The sequence below is a fragment of the Hermetia illucens genome, chromosome 2 (genome assembly GCF_905115235.1).
Source record: "Hermetia illucens chromosome 2, iHerIll2.2.curated.20191125, whole genome shotgun sequence".
Taxonomy (NCBI): Eukaryota; Metazoa; Arthropoda; class Insecta; order Diptera; family Stratiomyidae; genus Hermetia; species Hermetia illucens.
In genome coordinates, this window is record NC_051850.1 from 93,179,369 (window position 1) to 93,197,604 (window position 18,236).

The 18,236-nt window shown below is 40.3% G+C and overlaps 1 protein-coding gene across 5 annotated transcripts in view; it reads right to left on the minus strand.

Annotated features, from left to right (window-relative positions):
• Positions 1-18,236, minus strand: part of LOC119648927 (adenylyl cyclase 78C) — a 386,778-nt gene that overhangs the window by 267,983 nt on the left and 100,559 nt on the right. For 3 of the 5 annotated variants that reach the window (XM_038050836.1, XM_038050835.1, XM_038050833.1), the window contains exon 1: positions 1,114-1,648. In XM_038050836.1, the coding sequence (XP_037906764.1) occupies positions 1,114-1,232 (119 nt within the window). In that variant the 5' untranslated portion in view covers positions 1,233-1,648. Of the gene's footprint in view, positions 1-1,113; positions 1,649-14,663; positions 14,709-18,236 lie in introns of those variants that run through there. The other 2 variants (XM_038050834.1, XM_038050837.1) reach the window with 2 other exon arrangements.

Here is an 18,236-nt window from a genome sequence, read left to right on the forward strand (position 1 = left end):
CGACAGCCCAGCGTTCTAAACAGTGGCATCCGCACACTTTGCTTAACACCTCTGGAATATTGCCACCAACAGAAATAGTATAAGCTCGAATTCTGCGCTTGGATGCAGTTTCTTTTAAAAACCGAAAGAGATATATTAGGATATGAATTTCTACACATTTAAATTCAGGAAGTGCTTCTAACCATGCTGTACATTTCAATGATAGGAATCATATTTTCGACTCTACATTTTATTATTTAGCTATCTATACCTAATAAAATAAAACCAATACACCCAAAAGATGAATTCAGAAAGGCTGCAGCGGAAACAGTGGACTGAATAATCTCCTCAGATGGACAAACAACCTCTTGATTGCTGTATCACTCGACCAAAGACATAAGCAAATAGCATTTCCTTTGATTTGTAATTCTGCGTCTATCTTATCTAAAACAACTTCTTGTTCTGGAAAAAAACTGGAATTGTAAATATATGTACCTGATTCAGTATAAAAATGTCACTTTTTACTAAGTAAACTGGGAGACCCCAATATACATGTCAACATTGGTAAAAAGCATATTCGAAAAAGCATAAGCAATTTGAGATAACTAACGATCAGGGAATAGTTTTTGTAACTTTCAGTTCTCCAACTTCAATTCATATGTCTCAAATAAGAAGATGAAGATAATGCGAAGATGACTTGGACTTGAGCGATGAAATTCATCCTTGATGATGTCGAAGTGATTCAGCAAAAAACGCTTCCATCTAAGTTCACTACTTGATGTCGATGAGGACCATTGAAACCGAATAAAAGCATTATTTAAAAACTGCTTCTAACGATAGTTCACAAAATGTTCAATTCGTTTTTTGTCTAATGGAGTAGAACAAGGCACATTGGTAATGTCCACAGGACCATGCCGATGTAAATAGAACATTCCGTCATGTCCTAGGTAAAAAACATTTCCATGAAAACCAGCTTGGTATCCACGAAAGCCTCATAAATTTTCATTTAAGCTTATTCACGGCGAGGCAGGAAAAAGGACACGATGCCGAACCCACACATAGGCCAACGCTCACAATGGACAGTTATGTATGTCGTAATTAATCTATTCGAATTATGACTTCCTTTTGCCTTACCTAAGCCGGACTGTCTCCTCGTCATCGTCCTGCACTACTTGCGGCATTGGAGGGCGGTTGCTGACTATTTTACGAGCACATTCACTATCTGGTATTATGGCAACTGCTTGCACGGGCATAAAAACGCTGGAATTCTAAACTCAAATAAAATTTCACTGTAATTTATGAGCACTGTACATACATTACGTCATTTTTAGCCACACTGTATTCATTAGAATGCTATTAGGATGCAAACTGATGCAGATCACACGAATGTAGAAGACAAACAACAGAGATTCAAGATTATCATATTTATTTCACGGATTATCACACATTTCACTGGCCGAGAAAGAGATGACCCAAACACAAAACCGTCAATCAACAAAGCAATGCTTGGCGCGGCACACTTCAATGGTGCGAATTATGAGCAACAAACGAACTGTTAACTCGCCGAAAATCTGGGAATCTTTTTTTTCGAAAATTTTCATAATCACTTGTACACTTGGTTAAGCGAGGCGACTGTATGGAAATTAGGTGAACCACGCGAAATTCCCAGCAAACTGACTATGTATGGGACATGAAGGCTTTATTTAGTAAAACCACAACAAAAACCGTTTTATCAGTGCTTTACAGAATATGCTTATTTTTTTGTTTGCCATACATAAATCTTAGTGAGCATTTTGGATTACTATCTGATGACCACCTAAAATAAGTCCGACACAGGTTTTCTCTAGAAAAAATGCATTGCGGCAAATACACTCACTATAAATAGATACGTTATCACAGTCTCCAAATATAAGTGGAAACGGATATCGGTGATAAATATCGCAAGTATGTAATCGTACCAAAGAACAAACAATTTTTCATAGCAATAGCTCCCAACTAACTCAACTTTCAAGCAAAAAATTAAACAGCCAAAGTGGCTAAAATCTGCTGCTCTGGAGATAAGAACATCCATCAAGAAATTATTTAAATTCGGATTTTAGGGTTTACCCTAATGGCCCCAGTTTCTCGATTTTGAGATAGATGCTCCAATATTATAGGAAAGCATTAGAGCCGCGTGCCAGTTTACGAGTTATCAGGGGTTTACATAGCCTCCTAATTTTGCCATGATGGCACGCCTAGCGATGTCCCCACTAGAGAGAGAGACCTCCATTACGATGCATGCCCTGGGTATGTTGAGCACCACATTTGAAGAAACAAACCCAGCTTTAGTAACACGCTAGAGCATGGAGATAGAAGTCCCTTGTCTTTCATAGATATGTGCTCTCAACCCGATTTTGACAATGAGAGGGTGATATTCTATCTGTTTCTCTTCATCGATGGCATTGACTCACATGGACTCCGCAAGAGGAATATTCGAACCACAGTAGATCTACTATAGGCAGTACCCTTACAACAATGACCCCACTTGCAAATGTGCTTGCAGAAGCTTATCTGTACACATCAGAGACGCTAAACAAGGAAAAGGCATAATCTTCGTCAAATCGTATTGGTAAGAGAGAGATCGGTGAGCTTTTGCTATTCTGGTACTACGGCGTGCTCACCCATATAGCAAAAAGTTGTTTCACGTATTCACTTACACATAGGCAAAAACTTGCCAATCTCACCAATACATTGGCAAGTCCGGGCGGTATGTCAAACACAGCTGATCGGGTTTTCGGTACATCTCGCTCATGCTCAAGAGCAGAACAATTTGAAATCGTGTGTACTCGCACTGATTTCCCCCCTTGAGGGGCAAGGGGGAGTGAGGTAGCTGTCTAGTATCTAACTGTGATTCGAACTAAACTATTCCCTCTGAATCACCCTCTTTCTTCCCCCCGCTCGACAGGCCTGCCAACGATTTCACTTATTCATGTGTGTATTAAAACCATGAGTGCTTAGCAATAGTTTTTTTATTTGCGTTCAACTCTTGTAAAAAGCTCGACAAACTTGCTTTCATTGGCCTTTCTCATGTTTCAGATATATTTCACCGAACGCTAGAAGAAGCAGTACACTGACGATCACTAGCTATTCTGCTAAATATGTTTATCGCTATATAACTATGACCTCTCCTCTCAAGTCAGAAACAATTTCCTTGTAACCATGTTCATATGTTTCTTTTGGAGGCTCATTCTTTGCAGTGGCTTTTAACAAGGACCTGTATTTTCAACTTCATCTTCAAGAAAACGAAGCCTACCCTAACAGTCACTTGACTTTCTATCTGGGGGCGTGACTGAGTATCGATTTATATATTTTAAAGCTTAAAAGTGGGTCAAATTTATCTTAATGTTGGCGAAATTTGGGTGATTTTGTTTTATCCCATACTGCAATTGGTGAAGAAGCCAGCCTACCGAAATAGAGAGTGAGCGGGCGATTCCCTCCGCGCCAGAGTATTCAGTGCTCGGCGTTGTGACAAGGAGTACTCAAGAACAAGCGTCCGAAACCAACTCAAGTCGTCCAGAAGCCACTTTCACACGGTCTTCTTTGCCTTTCACTGAAGTCGTATTAGGCGCCACTATCTCAATGAGCAAATTTTTCCAACATCTCAGATCCGGATCGTGAATTTCCGAGAAAAATTTATAAGCTTGAATTATTTTTTGTCGGGCATACGCCACAAAGAGTGCTTTCATGCAAACTCGGGTTACAAACCCATGAGTTTAACTTTTTCAATTTTAGTGTGTTTTCAAGTCACTGATTACAATCCAGTCCTAAGGAGGACGTTGACGTGAAATAGTAGATGGATCTCAACGCCAAAAATAATTGTGAAACGGGAGCAGAGCTTCACCAGTTTTCACGCCAGCTCTCAGGACAGTATCAACCAGTCCCTTATATCTGCCACCTATGATAATAACTGTCGCTCTTACCTCGACTATTTTCCCATTAGTAGTAACATTATCGTTACACCTAGTCCGAAAACATTTCCATCCCAAGCATCGTATCCACAATCGTTGGTATCCAACTTTCCGCAGAAACCACCCTTGCAGCCAACTCACTCAATTCTAAATTTGCAGAATAAAACTGGAGGCTCATTAAAGGTCTTTCAATTATTTTTCTATATTGAGAAGTAATAGTGAGTACCACTATATCTGACATATCTTTAAGCACACCATTCAACTCCATCCGCTGATGATAATTACCAAACCTTTAGCAATTTTCGGCTAATTTTCTAGTCAGTTTGATGTGAATAAGTGTTATATCCTTGATCACCAAACAGTTAAATAGTTTATTGTCTTCCTACCAAATATTCGGAGCTTCATTGGAGCCTAACCGTTTTTTAAGGTTTTGTGTGAAACAAGACCTTATTAAAATCGATTCAATGTCTGTCTGTCCATCTGTCTGTGTATCACATCAGATTTACTCGGAAACAGCTGAACGTATCGACACGAAATTTGGTAAGAACGTGTGGTCTATATATGAGGATGGACGATTCCGTAGCCTACACAATGACGAAATCTATGAGCGATACCATGACCGTCCGGTTGTGGATAAAATCCTGCTCAATAGGTTACGGTGGGCGGGTCACTTAATCCGTATGGATGAAGATGATCCCACCCGGAAAGTCTATAAGGGCAATATCTATGGTAGGAAAAGAAGACGAGGCAGACCCTGCCTAAGATGGAGCGATGGCGTGGGCCAGGACGCCAGACAGCTTTTAGGGATATCGAATTGGTGGACCTCGGCGCAAAACCGGGATGTCTGGAGTTCCTTATTAAGGCAGGCCTAGACCGGATACCGGTTGTTGCGCCGTTGATGATGATGATGATGTGTGGTCTATGAATCCCTTGTTGTTGTTCTTCTTGAGCTTAAGGCGGGCCGAACATGCGAAAGCGGGGTGCAACTTGTTTTTCACTGAATATGGACGTGTAGGGTACCAAATGAAAGGGCTCAATTAGTACTTTTCGAATCTGGAAGACCATAGGGAAGTGAATGCTCAAAATGTGTGCCCCGAAAGTCTCGTTATCAAAACTTATACAACCGAAAGAACTGAAGAAAACCACAGTGAGGCATCTATATGAAATCTAATAAAAACATCTTATTCAGATATCTACTGAAGTAAGGTTAATAATGTCAGTTTACCATATTTTAGAAATTTGTCAGGAAACCCTCCTTAAATTTATGCTAGAAGTACAAAATTGGATTCAGTATAAGTGATAAGATATGGCATCATTCTGAAAAGTTTAAAATAAATCCAACTATTTTAACTAATTTATTGCATTCTAATAGGTATGACGTCCTCATCATGTATCGTCGTGTATGTCCTCGTCATGCAAGGGAACATCTTAGATTTTTTTGTTATTTGTATATCAGCATCAATTACTCGAAATATATATTTGCATATGCCAATGAATTTTGCGGGTGGTATCCAGTTAAGATGGATGTGTACATATGCTTTTGTGCATGAAGTCAAGAGGAAATATTGAGATGTCTTTGATCAATTGTGTATAAATATACATGATTGTGCTGTATAGGCAATGTGCGCTTATTTACAATGAGCGTAAAATCTGTCGTTAATCTGTAAATATATCTTGGAGTTTGGAAATATATGAAGAAATGTTTCTTAGCTATGTACAAATTGAAAATCGTGCATGTAGAAAGTTCCTCACATAAGGTCAACATCATCATCATCAACGGCGCAACAACCGGTATCCGGTCGAAGCCTGCCTTAATAAGGAACTCCAGACATCCCGGTTTTGCGCTGAGATCCACTAATTCGATGTCCCTAAAAGCTGTCTGGCGTCCTGACCTACGCCATCGCTCCATCTTAGGCAGGGTCTCCTCGTCCTCTTTTTCTACCATAGATATTGCCCTTATAGACTTTCCGGGTGGGATCATCCTCATCCATACGGGTTAAGTGACCCACCCACCGTAACCTATTGAGCCGGATTTTATCTACAACCGGACGGTCATGGTATCGCTCATAGATTTCGTCATTGTGTAGGCTACGGAATCGTCCATCCCCATGTAGGGGGCCAAAAATTCTTCGGAGGATTCTTCTCCCGAACGCGGCCAAGAGTTCGCAATTTTTCTTACTAAGAACCCAAGTTTCCGAGGAATACATGAGGACTGGCAAGATCATAGTCTTGTACAGTAAGAGCTTTGACCCTATGGTGAGAGGTTTCGAGCGGAACAGTCTTTGTAAGCTGAAATAGGCTCTGTTGGCTGACAACAACCGTGATTTTCGACCCTAGATAGAAATTGTCAACGGTCTCAAAATTGTATTCTCCTATCCTTATTCTTCTTCGTGTTTGAGGTCAACACAAAGCCTTTATACTCGAAGCGCCGAGCCTCCGGGGTTTGTACTTCGTACTAGATTTACCTCTGGTGGCTAAAATACCTAGTCAATCGTATCAATTCGCGGTAATTGCTACGTGGTGAATCGTGATAAAAGAACATTTAACATTACGCTAATTTATAACGATACCACGCATCATGATGGGGCAGGTGGTCGCAGATCTTTCGATAGTCTGGTAAGAACGTTAACGATAGGCCCCCACTCACGATCATGAAGAGCTAAACAATTGAGCGGAACATTTCACCATCGTTCACAATTTTCAAAACGTAAGCGAAATTAGTTTTGCAGTTTCTGCAGTGCTGCTACTACCACTCGGTAGTAAATTATGTGAATATGAGATCTTTCCCACTAAGTGGAAAAAAGCGATGATTGTTGAGGTTTCGAAAGAGAGCAGGCTTAGAACGCATCAAAGAACATCTCTATAATTACACCGACAAACAGCAGGCTAGTTTCTGTTCTGAATTCACTTGCGCCGACCACATCAACATACTCCAGATCGTTTTGAACTATTCTCCAGACTTCCATATCCAGAAAATATCGAGGGTACAATGGACTATGAGACCGTTCCCCAAGCAACTCGACTAGGCGGCTCTCACACCACGTCCTGAACCTTAGCCACACAAAGGAGGCTAGCAACATGGGACACCTTCAATGCGATATAACTAACACCAAATAAACCAAGATCCTCAGTCTATCTAGTCATCGGACCTCTGCATTAATACAATAAAAGCGTCCATAAATTTTTATATCTAGAAGCGTTGTTTTTTCCGACGGCGGCACCAAACTCGATATTCAACGCATTAACAGCATTAGATCTACTTTGGCTATTTCGTCCAAAATCCGAAAATGCAAATATCAACACCAATATCAACTATTTTGCGGTAACTATCTCTCTGCAACAAGTGGAAGACTGTTACTCGAAAGGCCCTTGCTTTCGGCAACTTTTTCGACGCCATATCATCGGGGTGCTCTGACCCGGCACGACAAACATAAGTATTACATAAAGAAACCACGACAACTCCACTGCTGGGTATGTCTAATACCAGATGCAAAGCTGAAAAATCTGGAAGTAGAGAACATACCAAAGTTCCTGACGGTTATAGGCCTGCTTGAGATACTATGATCAATAGGTACACTATTACCAGTAAAAGGGACACAATAGTTCTTTAAGGACGCGATGCGACTTTCCTTTAACAGAATAAAAATAATAATATGTCTTGCAGCTTCTCGAGAAGTTGTGGAGGGAGCTGAAGCACATTTCGGTAAACCGGGAACAATAGTTCGTATGCGTGATTAAAGCACTGTGGGTTAATTGACTTCTATATATTCCCTACATAGTTTATCCAGCTATGAATGAGTACCTGATTCGGATCAGGGTAATAATCTCGAGCGAGCTAAGTGCTGACCATTGTTTCCTGCGGTGTACCATAATCGTGTAATGTACTCTTACGGTCTCAAATGAAGTGCTCTAACACACTATAAAGTCCTAATCTATTTGGATTGTCACGCTAATAATTATTATTATTGAGAATCTCTATCAATCACTCTGTGGAGTATTGTATGGCAAATTTATTCGTCAGAATTTAAATCCAAGAACACAGATCAAAAATTCCAATTATAAGTCCAAAATTAAAATAACTGGATGAAAAGTTGAAAAATTGGACTGTCCAAACAAAGCATTTACATTAGCAGCAGGCGGAAGGTCAGCTAATGACTAAGTAATTAACAATTTAGACTCAGGAGCCCACTCAACATATTTAACGAAATGGAATCAATGAATCCTCCAGATAAAATTGACAGGATTTATTTTATTAAAATATTGGCTGGAATCTATCTGATGCAGGAATGCCGTCAGGTAGCATAGCTAGAATGGAAAGCATGCAGACATTTACTTCACCATTGCAGTGGCATCGAATTGATAATAAGTAAAGTTTTTTTAAAGTACTCCTTCAAGTGAATTCACAAGAACGACCTTTTTATCAGCACAGCACAAAAAACTCCTTACATAGTAGATGAAGCCCATTAGCCGAAAGCGGCTGCATCTTTTTCTATAAATTTCCCTTTCGCAACGACACAGAGCACTGTTTCAAAACTTCCAGCAATACTGGATAAACTCTACGCAATCTCAGTTATCACCCACAACACTTTCGTCACAACCTTTCACTGCAATCTAATATAGTAAAACGACATAGTCCGTAAATATCCGGATCACTCAGGTGGAATTTTATCACTTGTGCACGGCTCCATTTCACCGGAGGATACCGCGGCGAGATAGTGAGAGAGTCAACGCGAAAGGAGGTGCGACTCGCTAGTTCTCCAACCTGTTACACCGGCACATGCTGCGTTCAAATTAATATGAATATGAACTCTAACTAGCGAATTGCGTACCAGTTGAGCGTCTGCGGTCATAAACAAAACAAACATTTGTTCTTCATTAGCATTCGCTTAAGACACCTGGAACGTGGTTCTTGATAATAAAACTGAATGTATTCTTTCGGTAGCCTTGTTTGAGTACTTCTCCCTCTCAACCGGCAATTATTTCAATTCTCGAGTTTACGACGCGCTAGAATACTAGGCGAATGGTGGCTTGTTAGAGAGAAAATTTAATTGAAGCGCACATAGGCCCATTTCGACAAGAAAAACCCCCAATTGCTATTTCCACTAGAGATGTATGGTTGCCGAAATTCTTAGGAGATGGCAAGCATTGCCAACGTTTAGTTCAGCATAGCATAGATCTCGTTCTGCTTTATCTTCTGAGCGCACATACGAACTAACTGTACTATTATAAGGAAATTTCTAGAGCCATGATCGACTAGCCGCTAAATAAATAAATTATACAAAAGAATTCCCAACAACATATTCTAATTTTGTCAATGACAGTGTGATATACATAGTATCTTAAACAACGGTGCGATGGCCCAATTGTTTGAATTTCAGCCTCTAGATCTCTTTGTCCTATTGTCAAATCCAGGTGGCGCCATGGACGTTCGTGTTCGCCTTTCTGTTTATCCCGCTGCTGTAGATTCGCCAATTAAATAATAATAAATGTGATGATAATGAAACAGAAACGTTGGCTCACTAAAAATGGGATGGGGTGTTATGTACTCAGCTCTTTACTTTGTCCTAATTCGTCAGTGACTTTCCGTGGGTAATGCAGCCTGGATATACATTGCTGCGACATTATCAATCGGATGATGATGACCATTTTCATTGATATTAATAATTCTCTCCAGTATTTCCAATATTTTTTTATCAATTCCTTGTGATCATAAATGCCTAGATCAGGAAAAATAGATAAATAAACTTTAGTTGGAATTTCTCCGCTATGCTTAATTCTACCTGGTCTTTCTTGGGGATAAGTCCCGCGACAGGCTGACTAAGAAAATGCATTCAAAAATGAATGTGTTGAATTAAAAGCTTCAAAGAAATGCTAGGCAGTTCACGTTAGTCAACGCTACAGGAAATGAGCAAGTGTTCTTGATGCATGGACGGCGTCAGAACGTTAGCAAGTTAATCCGAGTAAAATAAATACATATCTGTACCGTAAATATTGGTACGCTTACCGGAAAGACCCACGAGCTCGCGAGGCACTTGGTGGTGTGGTGTCAAAAACTGCGACATAGGACGCAAACGTCAAACGTCAAAAATGGCTAGAAACTTCTTTACGGTTGTACTCTATTTTGGTAGCCCACACACTCAATATGGTGATGAAAGTGACCATTAAATCAGCTGCTAGAACGGTTAACTTCTTCATCCATACGCACCACAGGCAGGTCCGTCTAATGCCGAGAAAGATGCTTCTGGCAACTACTCGACACAAAATCATTGCAGCCGACCTTAGTGATAATGTGAATGAAAAGACAAACGGTGACAGGTGCCACGGGGAAAACATTTGGAGCACGCATTGAGTGCAGCGAGCGTATACTCGATTTTGCAAACATTTATGACCTTGTACCTACCAATACATAGTTTATCAAACTTGCTATATTTTCTAGTGGGAACAGTAAAACACAAATCGACTATATCATCATTCGACGCCGTCATTTTACCACCGTTACTGACTACATCTCATAATAGTTGATTGCCGTCTTTCGAATCAAGCGACCAATAAAACAGCGTTAGGAACGCACTGGCCCACCGCACATTAAATGGTGGCGATTTCGTGAGAAAAAAAATATCTCAATTATGCGAATACCAACCACTATGGATGTCGAAGAATCGTGAAACCAAATTAAAAATATAATCTACAAAGCGGGCTGTGCAATGTCCGGGGTAACCAACCAGATAAGTGGGTCGTCAGCGCAGATACTTGGCTTTGGAATAACGACATTCAAATGAAAATCCGTGAAAAGAAACACCTCTACCATAAGTTTATCGACGATAAAACACTGGCCAATTGGCATATTTACAAGAATGTCAACCAGGTAGCAAAGAAAGCCATCATTGTTGCCCGGGCGGAGTTTCAGCGGAAGAATTTGTTCATCCTACACTTCAACAGACACTGCCAGCATTTGGAGCAATTCCACCTGTCAACTGAAATCGAGAAAGCAATAAAACAAATGAAATCAGAAAAAGCTACAGAACGTGCCAACATCGCATCTGAGCTGAGGAAAGCGAGGAACCCATCACTGTGGGTCAGTAAATTCTAGAAACCGGCAATTGAGGAAGGTGGAACACCATCTGACTGGCAAGCCGAGTTTGTCAAGAATTGCGGAACTACTGGCGCAGTACACAATGCGTTTGACCGTGTGCCACACGAACTCATATGGCATGTTCTGGGGCAATACCAGAAGAACTAGTGCGCTAGGTTAAATTACTCCACCACACTCCGAAAAGTAAAGTCCAAAGTATGCCAGGTAAATCAAAACCACCTCCTGTCTCCATTGGTGTTCATCAAGGAAGCGCCCTCTCATTACTCCATCCACTGTCGCACAGGACATCCTGTACACAGCTTTATGCAAATAATGTTTTCCTGTCTCACCGAATGCTGATCTCGAGCAACTTGTTCAAAAATGGAATTATCGTCTCATGCAACACGGTCTCAGATTGAATCTGAATAAAACAGAATTTTGACGACCGATCCCAATGAAACAGACACTATTACATCATCTTCGCTTTCCTCAGCTGCGTAGAACTAGGCGATTCAAATATCTCAGATCAATGCTATAAGCCAATGATGGACTCCGTTACGAAACTGCTTAATTCATCAGTGCAACTTGGATGAAGGGGCGCGTCATAACAGGCGTTCTTTGTGATCGATTCATCAACAAACGTCGCAAATCAAAAATTTACCACAGGGTTCACCCTGTTCATGGTTCTGAATATTGGCCCACTCCAAAAAGGCAATGAACAGCGTCTCTTGGTAATGGAAACGAAAATGTTGCGCTGAACAAGTGGCGTAACACGCCATGATCACATCCTCGAACGATATTCAATATTCAAATCAGATTTTTGACAGAGCATCCATTTCTGGACGGACAAAGCTCAAAGAAGAAAAAGAAGTTAGTCTCATTACCCTGAATCTTAAAAAAATTGATTGGACAAAGCTAAATGAACTTCTTTTGCTCAATTAGCAACTAAGGACTCCTTTGGCAATAGAGGCACAATTGGAAACTCTGAGAGTGCTTTGATGATACTTGACCTACCCGAGGCAAATGCGGTTCCCTCATGGAACGGAGACATGTAAAAAATCTAGAAATCAACTAGATGACTTGTAAAAGCAATAAAAATGAATAGTGGTTCGAACTTTAGGAACTCTTAGTGTGCATATACGGGTAAGAGACACGTAAGAAGTTTGTGTGCCTTTCTAAAGAGTTTGACATGCTTCCAGAAAAGATAGTGCCGGTGAAATTTTAGTTAAGTGGATCTATGCTATGCAAACACGGAGATCGCTGTGTACTGAATTAGGTGTTTATCACCGCCTGACGGTAGAAGTAATGAAGGCTGCCTCCAGTTACGTGTACTATCCAAATCGTATTTCGGATTTAATAGTTCTTACACTCCAATTAAATTTCATACCAAGAGGTGTAAACAAATAGAATACTTTTGACAGATAGTAAATTTACTTTCTTCTTTCTTTTTGAACACAATATAAAAATCCCTGTAGGGGCGTGGGCTCATGACATCGGTGTCACGCCCTTCTGTGGGTACACCATCAGATTCTTGATAATTCAGTCAAAGAAATAGAGAGAATATAACAAGACTGACTATCAACATCATTAGGGCTGAAAACTACAATTTAAACATATAAGCAAACTATATGTATCTAGGAAGTAAAGTATCAAAGTTATTTCTATGTATCCCCTATATTTCTCATTATTCACGGCTTTGAAAATATGCTTCATGCAGCAGTATGGATTTCTCATTATTCGGCAGACCCTTTCTATAAGTGGATGCATTTACTTGTTTTCAAGACGAACTGCAAATTCAATCTAATCTAAATCTAAATTCTGTTTGCCAGATTTATCTATTTTGTGCCATATCTTGCATCGACGTGAAATCTTGGAAGAATTCAACGTTTGAATGAATGTCAAACAAGAATGTTACCATGACATCTTGCTTCACTCACTAAGTCACGCATATTAACCAATATAGTCAGGTAACGCTGTTTTAGCTGAAGCGACAGGAGCGACAAATGTTGCTATCTCCTCCTATCAGTATTCATGAACAAACTATTGAAGGCGTTGTATTATACAATTTCTTCATCTAAGTAGCCTTGCTTCTTGTGGAGGAGAGAACTCAAATACACCCACTTGTTAAAAGTACAAGGTCTGCCCTCGTCATTTTGTTTAAAAACTGAAAATGAACATACCTCAACATCAAATTCAGGCTGTTCCGGAAAAATATTCTTTCTTTGTATAAAGAAATTGGACAACTGAGCTGGTACATCACAAAAAACAAAATCGAAAATATAAGTGATAGCCATGTTCAGGCTTATCATTTGTCAATTGGTTCTTGTATACAGGGTGCGGCAGCATAACTTCCTTTTTTCAAAACTCAATAAAGACTATTGTATGCATCGGAAAATATTTATTTATTTTTTATAATGTAGGTACATGTCTAAAGTTTTTATTTACATTGTTTTGAAGATCAAATCTGTTAGGTGACTCCCCCATTCTCCATACATTGCGTAAACCGATTTCTGGCGTTTGTCATGACTTTTGTTAGCATAGCATGTGTTATGTTGGCAATTTCTTCTTGGATGTTGGTCTTCAAATCTTGTAGGGTTCTTAGACGGTTCACATGAACACAGGATTTCAAAAGACCCCATAGAAAAAAATCACAAGGCGACAGATCGGGAGAGCGTGCCGGCCATTCCAAATCGCCTCTAATTGAGATAAGGCGCTCTGGAAAGTGTTCCCTCAAAACAGCCATCGATGCTCTTGAAGTGTGTGCTGTTGCACCGTGTTGTTGGAACCAAGTGTCCCCCAAATCCAAATTTTCTAGCCGTGGGAAAAAAAATTCTGTAGCATGTTTACATACCGGTCCGAATTCACTGTCACTGTAACCTCATTTTCCTCGAAAAACCAGGGACCAATAATTCCAGCTAAGGAAATCGCACACCACACTGTAACTTTGGGTGAATGCAAAGGCTTTTGATGCAATTCTCGAGGGTTGGTGTCAGCCCAGTAGCGCATGTTTTGTTTGTTAACCGACCCACACAAATGAAAATGGGCTTCATCGCTAAAAAAAACAATAGCACCCTCGGGAACGACATCAAGAAGAAGCTCACACGCGTTCATCCAAGAATTGAAGTCACGTTCTGAAAGTTCCTGCACTATGGCCATCTTATAGGGATGAAAATGAAGATCATCACGAAGAATTCTTCTCACAGAACGATCGGATAGTCCAGGGGCAGATGCGTGTTTGCGCGCAGAACGCCGTGGCGATCGCAACATTGACGCTCTCACTGCTTCAATGTTCTCAGGTGATCTAACGGGCCGAGGGACTCCAGTTCTTCCTTTTGTCGGACTTGCAGTTTGTCTGAATGTAGTGACCTATGTAACAATTGATTTGCGGTTTGGGACGGGAGCCAACGGGGCTAAATTAAAGCGATTCCGTAAAGTAAACCTCCACGGCAAAGGCACGCTCCTCACTATTTCAATGCATGATGGCAACTGAACCGTGTCAGGACAAAACTTTACAGTATCCCCTCTTGAACGAGACCACTAGCGCTCCGCTATTACATCAACTAACTGAGTGGCACGCATTTTAAAAAAGGAAGTTATGCTGCAGCACCCTGTATAATGGGAAAATCCTTTTATTTTATTCACCCCAGAAAACTAGGAGTACTTACCCGTCATCTACATCATCATCCTTTGAAGCCATTCATTCGAATAATCTGAAAAAAAAAATTGTCAATCACTATTAAAAAATCTATTCGCTTAAAATATATTATATTTTAAAAGTTAGCAGCAATAATGATTTAAGAAGGTCTTGCTCTTCTGTCAGAAAAACAGGAGGTTTCAAACGTTCTCTTTTCTCCAGAACTTGCTCGAAATTTTACTTCAAACCGGTTTTTTGCATGTCAATATATGAACTAGCCGTAGGCGAAAAGCTTGGCGCTTTAGGAATGAACAGTTTTACGAAACTTCTATGCAAGGATATGTGAGAGCTTGATGTTTCCATTTCCGCAAAGCTCTTAGTATAAATAGCAATATGTACTATATATACTAGGTGGGTCAAATTGTTCGCTTTAATGTGGTACTGACATTCAATTATAATAAATACGATGTCTTAAGATGCAGTGAATTTACGCCAATTTGTATATTTTGCGTTACTATTTATACTGCATTTTGGAGTTCTAGCATGAAATTGAGGAAGGGTACGAACAAATAAGATAATATTATTAACTTTATTAAACAATAGTAAATGCAAATATATCTCTAGTCGCCCTGTTTGACAATCAAGAGCTATTGGAGGGATAGAAAAAGAGACGAAAGTTGACCGTGGACGATCCCACCTGGGCATTCAAGTTCCGATATTCACTTTAACATTAATTTAAATTATACATACTATTCGCTTCCTTCTTTCAAAAAACAACTAATACACCGTCATATTAATAGTTATTTTTCTTAAAACTTCAATTCAATTGCTTTTGCTGTCACAACAGCACACCTCCACCTCCTAAACAATCCACGTAAATGCCACTTTACAACTTCCTTTTAATTCCCTGCCCTGCCCGCCTGCTGCTATTTCTGACACCTCCCTTGCAACCTCCGTAAAGTTAGAAATAAAACTCCCTCGATCAAGTAATTGCCAGCGAACCAAAAAGCCCAGGGCTCCTTCTTTTCCTCGAACAATAGACAACAAATTTTTTCAGCTCCACGCACAACAAATTAAAGAGAACACATTTAATTGCACAATAGCATGAGCCTCCGATAATCATTCCAGTTTGCAAAACCACCACCACACCATATTATAAAATAGAATTTCGGCTATAATTTTAAAATGAATATGGGGATATTTTGAAGTCTAGGTAGCATGTATGGGATAGTCATATGGAAGGGGAAGGTCTTGCGCTACCGTTTTACAATTTACGATCAGGTCAAAATTCACCCCTCGAGTCGAGTTCTGATCCACCTCGCAATGGTGATTTATATCAACCTCGTTTGCCTGTACAGTACAGCGCCTTCCTGGGTATCGGATATTCACCAAATCTAGTTCACTTCTACGCAACATATACCATTACCCATTATCAAAACATACGCCCAAATATTTGCATGGGCATGATCACAGCCAAGCAGTCTTTTGTCCGCATATATGAGTACTACATTCCGGAAATGAAATAATAGTGCTCCTCCGCCCCTCATTTCCCAACTACGAAGTGTTTTTTTTAGCGACATTAAGTTGTTTGCAACGAATTTTCTGACATCATGTGCACCTAATATTTTCTCATATAAAGACTGTATCTTAAGTTCTCAAAGCCAAATGGGTCAGCTCTCGCCAAATGCAAACAACTCTCAGATTTATGTTATAGCTGCTTCTGTCCTCATAATAATCTTGCATAGGCTACAGGTACATTCAAAGCTTTCACACCATTAAGCTGGCTCAATTACGATGGACTTCTGACAAGCACCTGATCCCGGCTCTCACCAGACTTCCACTAGCATTTGTGTCAACACATGCCTAACTTCCTGCATAGTCAATTGCGGGGATCATATAAGACGGATAGACTTTCTAACGGACATATCGGTTTGCAGCTAAAAGCCATAATTCAGTGACAAGAACAATAACACTAGCAACAATTACGATGACACAATGTAATAGCCAAAATTTTTAGAAGGGGGAGAATTCTTCCAACTAAAATGGAGGACTCTAATGTAGATTTCTTTGCAAAAAAGCGAAGCTGTAACGACCAGCTTCTGAAAAAGCGGAAAACCCACTGTCCCAGTAAAGAAACGAACTGGTAGTGAGAGATGTAGTAGCGCCATGGCGAATAACAACGGAACATCTTTATGATTGTTAAGGATGTCTAATGAAGGTGGAGGAACTCTTAGACTTAATCGCAGAAACTCTTGGAGGGCCGCTGAACGGGAGATGAAGAAAAAGGAAGTTGCTAGCGCAGCGGCTCTGCAAAATGAATTGCCTTCAGGCTACCATGCAGTGAGAAAAAAATAACTGATAAAAGGAGATGGAGTGAAGATGAAACAGAGTCTATCAGCAGTTAATTACGCAGCAAGAGAAACTCCGCGAGATAATAGCTCCACTGTAGCAAATTTAAGATCAATTACGACGACAACATCAAAGCAATACAGAAAATGACGATCAGAGGTCTTTCTCATCAAGCCAAACAAAAGGGGATCTTTCTCGGAAGTTTTTCAAAACACCCGTAAGAACGCCAAATCAGAAGACACTGGGGTATCCCGCGGACTCGAAACGGCAGTGTACTTCAGTCGAAGATTAACGTTTGCGAGACAGTTCAGAGCATTCTACGCATGAAAGTGGTGGTTTTCAGCCTAGAACACATGTGCATCTTCAAGATAGAGGATCTGGACTGTCTCGCGAACAAAGGAAAGATGAGGAAAATGATAAAAAGGGATTACACAGATGTGATCACCCGATATCAAAAGTGAATGTTTCGACATCCAGCAATTACCTACCAGGTAGAACATTGGGAAACTCGACGTTCGCAGGAGGAGATCAACAGGGTAAACGAGAAATAAGACCCATATCCGGCCAGAAGATCTACGATTTAAATGTTAGTAAACCCAACATTGAGCCTTATCGCCGCGATTTGCTCTGTGTCGGCGCCGAAAAGGGAAGCCCAGCACGGGAAATAATCTATTTACCTGTTGTGGTACGGATAAAATTGTAAGTATACGCAAAATCGGAATTCCGCCATGAAATCAATAGCAGCAAATACGCTACTGACAAGAGCTAGTCAGTGACATTAACAAGATCTCATGGAGCCTCGGGTACAAATTCGTTACCAAAAAAATTAAAAACTGGAAGAGGCTGCCTTGTTCATAAATGATTAGGACCAGATGGTAATCCTTGTGAGGGGCAGAAACTTATATTCAAGTGTAAACCCATCTTACTAGTCAGCGCATTCAACGCATGTTTGACAGCAGATTTTTTTTTGTAAGTTTGGCGGCGATATTCGTGCTGATAAGGAAAGGCGACCCCGAGGCGGGATCAACGCACCATCCTCTCAATATATTTGAAACAGTAGAGAAACTGCTTGAGAAATTCCTCAAGTCAAGATCAACTGACGCATCTTGCAATATCTGCTGAGGCCAAGAAAGTGGTCCAAGCGGTGAAGTTAGCTATGGCAAACAGGTGCCACTGTGAATGGATGGTGCTTTTTGTAACGCTAGATATAAGAAAAACCTTCAATTCTGCGAAGTGGTGTCACATGCTCAAGACG